The sequence below is a fragment of the Triticum aestivum genome, chromosome 3D, assembly GCF_018294505.1.
Source record: "Triticum aestivum cultivar Chinese Spring chromosome 3D, IWGSC CS RefSeq v2.1, whole genome shotgun sequence".
Lineage (NCBI taxonomy): Eukaryota > Viridiplantae > Streptophyta > Magnoliopsida > Poales > Poaceae > Triticum > Triticum aestivum.
Genome location: NC_057802.1, coordinates 66,681,157 through 66,689,023, shown reverse-complemented (window position 1 = coordinate 66,689,023; position 7,867 = coordinate 66,681,157). Strand labels below are relative to the sequence as shown.

Genomic DNA, 7,867 nt, shown 5'->3' with positions numbered 1-7,867 from the left:
ATATATATGGTAAATCCATCAAATTCTTAATAGCTAAGATGTGCATGAAATTCAAATTCATATCGATATGCACATACTTAAGTGGTTTTACCCTATGTGTTGTAGTTATGCTAACTACTTCGGACCCAATAAGTTTGGGGACCATATTGTACTTAAAATATTTTAGGTACATTTGAGAAGCATTGAGTGCTTGGCTTATTCATGAAGGTGTTGGAACTATGAGGAAATTAGAGCCAAGCTTGGACATTTTATTGATCTACGACTTCATACCAATGCTATCTCGGTAACAAGTATTTACTTCATGCATATATATAGAAATGGGGTAAACCTTGTAGGTTGCATCATGGCATGAATTTCTTGACTCGTTCTTGTGATACTTGTTTCCTTTCTCAAAGCATCCCAACAATGGTCTCTTGTTGCTAGTTGTGATGTCTTTGATGGTTGTGTGTTTGGAGTTCATTAATATACAATAAGATAATATTAAGCCATGTGCTATGCTTTCAAGCAAAGATCTCATTGGTATATTTTATGACTCCCGTTTGGATATCTTATTCTTTCCTTTTATAACTATTTCATGTGTACATCCTTCTTTGTGGATATATATCACCATGATTGTCATCTACCTAGAATCTTATACACGTGAGAGAAGTTACCTCTCTAGTTGATATCCCTATTCTTTCATGCCCACTGTTTCATTCTCTTTTTATATCTTTGGTGGCTTCGTGGAAGCATTCGTTGTATGAGTGCATGTCTTACCTCTTTGCATCTTAGTGCACTCATGTTTGGTGAAGTTTGTTGTCCTCGTGCTTGTCTTGACAAGCCTATTATTTCCTATCTTCACCATGGGATGTCACAAGCTTTGATTTTTAATTTTCTATTAGTGAGCTTGTGTAGCCATTTGCTTGATGTGTGTGTGACCTGCTTAACTTCGTGTGTGTGGGAAGGACATGTCTGGCACCTTGTATCTCATTTACTCAAGACTATGTTGATGCTTAATTCTCATCCTTATATTAGTCTTCTCAAGTGCTTTGACGTGACTCACACACATCGTTTTGGTTGTGCCTATTATTAGGTTGCCTCATTTACATGTTGCTCAACCATATGTTTGTTGCAATTGCTAGGCTTCTTTTCCTATCTATGCTTGCTTGCAATTGTTTTGTGTTCCTATTGATTTTGGGGGAGTGATGATCCTATTTTGTGCACTTGTATCCAAATGATAATAAAATCTAAATAGTGCACAAATCATGGGGAGCTTCTCTATTTTCCTTAGAACACTCCTTTGCTCAAATCATAATATTCTTTTATCCTTCTGGCTCATCGGATCTTTTGATTACTTGTGTCACTTTGTGTTATGCAAATGAGATCAATTTGTGCAATGTGCTTTGTGCCATGTGCCTTGCTCTTATGCTAGGCTCAAAGTTGTATAATAGTGGATTCACCTGTGGATATCATGTTCTTATCAATTACAACCTTTTTTTGTGTATACGGGTTTGTTTGTGGATACATATCATGATCATTATTGGCCAGTTAGAAATTTTTATACATAAGAAATTCCATATCTTTCCTTGATATCATTTATTCCTTGCTGGCCACTTTGTGTGTTCCTTTTATTCGTATAGTGGCTTTAGTAAGAGGTTGTGTCATGAGTGCTTGTATGCATTGCATATATCCTTGCGCACTCATGTGTTTTGGATGTATTTTGGACCCATACTTGACATGATGATCACATTGGATATTCCTATTTTATATTGTCCAAAATATGTTCTTTGGATCTTTTTAATGTTTTCCTCCCATGTTTAATCTTATTTTCATATCATACTATCTTGTTGCATTCTAGATCCTAAATATGGGTTGAGCTCCTCAAAATTTTCATCATTGAATATGTCCATTTGATTTCACTCACATTTTCGTGATATGCACACATTAAGGAGGAACTAATACTATATTAGTCTTCTAGATTTGTTCATCCATTTTGGCATTTGTTGCCAATGGGGGAGAAGTTTAGAGGGTTAAAGATCAGTATTTTTGTAAGTGCTTGTTGTCACTCATGCTTATCTACCATGTTTATATATGGTTGATGCATGCATGAATATATAGAGAAAACTTCACCTAGTGTATTTCAACCAATATATGCAAGGAAATTCAAAGTTCATTCACACATGTATATATTGTGGGGGAGCTTGCTCTATATATTGTGGTTCCACTAACATCAAATACTTGTGTAGTGTTTCAATGTTACTACACTGAGTGTCATAAACTCAAGTATCTTTGTGACACTTGATGCTATCAATACTATCCCAAGTATACAATTTATCCTTGGGAAAATTGCATACTTGTGTTAAAATACATTATATAAACCCTCTTGTTGAGATTGTCATCAATTACCAAAATGGGGGAGATTGAAAGTACATGTAGTCCCCATGTGTGGTTTTGGTAATTAATGACAATCCTAATGGACTAATGTTTGCATTGAGTTATACATTTGAAGGGAAGTTCCATTTCAATACATGAAGAATATTGGATGAACTGAAGGATGTTTATTCCATGGTGATGCAAGAAGGAGATAGAATGGATTCAAAATGAATGCCATATACATATTGTTGTGCATGCACCAAGGTTGAGCTCGGTGATTGATCAAATAGGATCAAGATGAATTCCATGTGATGAACAAGATGTGATCTATATGGAGTTCATTAAGGATCTCAGACATTATCATGCTCAGGCTTATGGGTTGAACCATGATGATCAAGATCTTGAGAGAATGATTAAAGAGAAGAATTCTACATATGCTTGAAGATAGGATCATTATGAGCTCATATGTTGAGTCATGGATTAGTATGTCTTGAAGCAAGTAATTAAGGTGAAGAATTCATTGTGCCTCTCAAGATACTATGTTGGAGCATGAGAACGAGCAAATGATGTCCAATATGAAATTCAAGGAGAAACTTGATATGGTCATAGTGAATTAAGATATTGGTTATTATGTCTTGAAGAAATTAAGCATAGTGAAGATATCAATAGGGCCTTCAAGACATCAATAGTAATCATGGAGCAAAGATAAATGTTGACCAAGATGAAGACCAAAGATTGACCTCTAAGATGGTCAACACACAAGCGCATATCATGTGCCACATGAGATCTTGTGGTATGGTAAGAATTTATCAATTGTGCTTTGTGTATTAACCCATACTATGTGTTTTCTACGTTATGTGGGTTAGGTAATTCTCATGAGCTTGGTGCTCATCAAAGGATGTCATCAAGTAATTAATGATGATGTACAAGTGAAGATGAATGCAAAGCAAAGCTTCCCACATTGTGTATGGGGGAACTACTTGAAGACTTCTCCAATGTCTTGCCTTCAACTTGAGCCATGAAGAAACATCAATATAAAGCTCAAGTGAAAGGCTCTAGTCAAAGGTATTAGTTCCTTTGGCTTTAGGTGTGAGGATCGATGACCATCGAAAAGGATATATGCTCAAGAATGAGTTTCCGGAAGCTATCTAGTATAGTTCTTTTATGAATCTTGAGTTATAGGGATCCCGCACTATTAAGAGGGGATAAAAGGGGTTAGTGATGGATTTGCTCAAGTCAACATCATATATTTCTATTCTTCTCACATCATATTCCAACATAGGCATATTTCACTCCTATCCAATGCAAATACAAAATGCCTACACATCTACCAAAGAAAATCTATAGCCAACTAGGTTCCCCAAAGTATATGATCTTACCTTTCCATACTTTGCATCCTCCATTTTGGTTTATCTTGGTTGGTTCTCTATGTGAGGACCTAGAGCTTTTCCATAGCTTCAAAATGAGCCCAAGATCATCAAAATCGGAGTCCGGATGTGAAAGTTATGCATGTTTTACTTTTGGGGCGGCTGCAGTTTTTGTGTTGGCCGGATGTCCGGGCTTTTCCTCGCATGTCCGGCCACTGCTATCCAGAGGGAGTTTGTTTTGCATGGAATCGCCGGATGTCCGGCCCCTGGCCCGGATGTCCGGCCGTAGATGTCTAGAAACCTTACCGAAATGTTGTTTGTGTACGCCGGATGTCCGGCACTTGGCCGGATGTCCGGGGCCCCAAGTTTGGCCAGATGTCCGAGCTTCGGCCAGATGTCCGGGCCCTGTAACCTGTTTTTCTGTGTACGTGTGTGCACACTTCACAGCGTCCGGATGTCCGGCCCCGGGCCCGGATGTCCGGCCTGGCACAGCCACTTACACTCCAACGGCCATATTTGCACTACCACTATATATAGCCTTCTTCCACCCCGGGAGAAGGTTGAGCAACACATTCATATGAACCCTAGAACACAAAAAGGCTCCCTCTCACTTCTCCTACACCAAATCTTAGATCCCAGAGAGATTCGTGAGAGTTCTTGAGAGATTTTCCAATGAAGTGATAGATCCACTCGCTCTCCCTCTTGTGACCAAAGGAATTCGTGATTTGAGCAAGTCTTGAGCATTTCCCCCTTGATCTTGTTACTCTTGGAGGTTGGAGACTCCTAGGCGGTAGGAGTGCTCCGGTGAGGAATCAACTTGTGATTTGCCCCCGGAAAGTTTGTGAAGGTTTGGAGGCCGCCTCAAGGTCTACCACTAGTGGTTGAGAAACGCCTTCATGGTGTTGTCTCAAAGGGAGAATAGGGTGAGCCTTCGTGGCGTTGGTGTGCCTTCGTGGCAACATCCACCTCTCTAACGGTGACTAGCTTCCCTCCAAGGAAGTGAACACCGGGATATATCCTCGTCTCCATGTCTTCGGTTATCTCTAACCCTAGCCACTACTTGTGGTTTACTTTGGTCTCTTGACCTTGCATTCACTATATATTGTTGTCCTCATTATATTATGTTGGCTATTTCCTTGAAGAGATTATTTAGGCCTACACTTTATATCCCGCAATTCATACTTGCTACTATTGATATATCTTGTGTTTAGTGTGAATTGCTAACTTGTGTCATACACTTACATATCTTGTGATATTGCTCAAGTAAGTTTGTGTAACTTACTTGTGCTTGTTAGTATCCTTGTTGTGCTCACCTCATTCACATTAAGTTGTTGGTGCACTTAGTTGAGCCTAGTATATTTAGGATTTGTGCTTGAAAAGTATCCGTTTAGTTAATTTCCGCATTAGGATATAGCCAAATCCATAGAAGTTTTTAAAACGCCTATTCACCCCCCCCCCCTCTAGGCGACATCGTGGTTCTTTCACTCGGGACTCTTCTGGCCCAACTCTTTTGCTTCGGGGGCTTCTTCTGGTCCATAAAAAATAATCGTAAATTTTCAAGTCAATTGGACTCCGTTTGGTATTCTTTTTCTGCGAAACTCAAAAACAAGGAAAAAAACATAAACTGGCACTGGCTCTAGGTTAATAGGTTAGTCCAAAAAATCATATAAAATAGCATATAAATGCATATAAAACATCCAAGATGGATAATATAATAGCATGAAACAATAAAAAATTATAGATATGTTGGAGACGTATCAATGGCCTTGGACGAGGAGAATAGGGAAGAACCCGACAAGTAAGGAGTAATAACTCATACGTCTGTCCCTCGCGCACTTGAGGCCTAACGATAAAACTTTAGTTCGGAAACGTAATTTTGATATCAAATATGGCTTCTATACACAATGTGTATGAGATTGTATAATACCAATGGTGATACAAGATACATGTACTCCATGTAAATAACTATTAAAAATATAGTGTTGTGTTGTGAGGGGACGTTGCCAGAGCCCCAAACCCCAACGTAAAGAGGGGAAGTACCACCATAATCCTAACTTAACTAATCGTTCATGGTCCAAGTTAGGTATCCGTCGACAACGACATTTTTATTTTATTATTATTGATTTTATATTAAGAAAAAATATTTTCAAAATGTACCTATGTATGTACATTCATTGAGCCTTTATTTGAGGCGGGCTTGAGGACATCGCACTTCTTGCCACGACCCGGGGCCGACCGTGGCGCTCAAGTTAGGCCGTGAGGGAACGGGGCGTGGAGGTAATGAGTTAGGAGCGATGAACATGTGTGCCTTTTAATAATATGGATATGTGAGATTTGGGGGAGTTGATTTACTTTTCCTAGTTTAGAATTAGCAAGTTATAAGATTGCTTCCTGGTAACCCACAAGTATAGGAGATCTATTTAGCCTCTTTGATAAGTAGGAGTGTCGAACCCAACAAGGAGCGGAAGAAATTGGTTTGTGAAAGTAGCAAAAGATCATTGTAACACTAGTGTAGAAAAGCCTAGCTATGGTGTGCAAAAGACAACCTTGCTGACATGGAAGGTCGACGCCACCAATATGACGCCATTGTTAAGAAATAGTGGTGGCATTGGAGGCTACATCAGTAGTATCCCATGTGGTGCTAGCGTGCCACGTTTGCAACTCCACCACTATATTCACTCACCTAGCGGCGCACAATGTAATTTGCACGCCATGAACGTTTCGTGCAGCAAAAAAATATTCGACACCATGTAACATTTAGCATTTCACATTAAAATTAAGCACACATATAACATTACATAGTAGAACAGTACCAGATAATAGAACATTACGAGTTAATAATTAAGTGGTAATCTCACGAACAGTACGACATCGTAGTAGGTAGCTAGATCTCACGAACACTAGTAGGTGGCGCTAATACATAAGCAGTTCATTTAGCACCTACAACCCCGCCACACACATAGCTAGTTCTAAATGAGATCGATGACGATTATCATCGTTAAGTCATGGTGGCGGGTGTTCCTGATGGTGACTAAGATGACCTGTCCAACCTGGAGTTTCCCAGCAAGGAAGTTGTTCCACCCCGTGGCACTGAAGACAGTGCGACTGTCCGTGTCCACTGCGTGAGCACAGTTGGTGATGGAGCCCCTTGCGGTAAGGCGTAGTCCAGCAATGCCTACTTCGTTTGGCTTGATGCCACAACTCTCACTTAGCCTCTTTGGTAATTTATGAAAAGAACATTACTAAGCATATCACGTTACTAAGCATATCAGTGATATCACATTACTACACTGAATATATCATCAAATTATACACTAAGCATATCACCACATTACTACACAAAGCATATCACATTACTACACAAGCATATCATCAAATTCTACACTAAGCATATCACATTACTAACAAGCATATCATCAAATTCCACACAACATATCACATTACTACACACTAAGCATATCACATTACTACACACTAAGCATATCATCACAACATTACTACACTAAGCATGACACATTAGTACACACTAATCATATCATCAAATTCTACACTAAGCATATCACAACATTACTAATTAAGCATATCAAATTTCTACACTAAGTAACATACCATGACATGTCGGTTAACATTTGTCCCTGTCAGGCGGGTCACGAATGGCATCCCGACGTAGTCATCACGTGGAGGAAGTATGTACCAGAGGTTGCCTGAGTCGTCCTCGCTCAGCCTGATTCGTTGGGCATAGAGGGCTTCATCAAGTGGGTCCTCATCATCTTCATCCTCCGAGTTGATGTAGATAACAACTAGCCTTGGAGTTTCTCTTCTGAAAGAGAAGCTGATCAGTACACCCTCAGTGAGATGCACGTGGGCGATGAAACGATTCCATTCATCTCCTCCAAACCGGGATATCTTTCGTCCCTTGTGAACCTCCATAGTGTAGGCCCCCCCAAGGAGTGTCGAAGATCACAGTGTCTTCGGTAATGAGCTCATTGAACTCCAATCTCACATTGTAAGGGACGATCTGTGTAAGAAAAACAAAAAAACAAACACATTGCATTACTGGAAATAGCAAGAAAAACAAAAGAACTAACTGTTAGAAGGTTCATTAATGCGTTACCGCTGTAGGAACAAAGCACGACTGGAAGTAGATG

General features: G+C 39.5%; 1 protein-coding gene across 1 annotated transcript; it reads right to left on the bottom strand.

Annotated features, from left to right (window-relative positions):
* Nucleotides 1-6,688: 6,688 nt before the first annotated feature.
* Nucleotides 6,689-7,649, bottom strand: LOC123076158 (uncharacterized). The gene is made up of 2 exons (XM_044498549.1): nucleotides 7,329-7,649; nucleotides 6,689-6,934 (listed from the first exon to the last, which is right to left on the bottom strand). The coding sequence occupies exons 1-2, from the start codon at nucleotides 7,647-7,649 to the stop codon at nucleotides 6,689-6,691; spliced, it is 567 nt and encodes a 188-aa protein (XP_044354484.1).
* Nucleotides 7,650-7,867: the final 218 nt, after the last annotated feature.

What these genes read in the sequence shown, in the direction of transcription:
- LOC123076158 (XM_044498549.1), bottom strand. Translation starts at nt 7,649, where the DNA reads ATGGAGGTTCACAAGGGACGAAAGATATCCCGGTTTGGAGGAGATGAA. An exon ending in ATGTTAACCGACATGTCATG is followed by an intron (nt 6,935 to 7,328) that starts GTATGTTACTTA and finishes AAATTACCAAAG; the next exon opens with AGGCTAAGTGAGAGTTGTGG.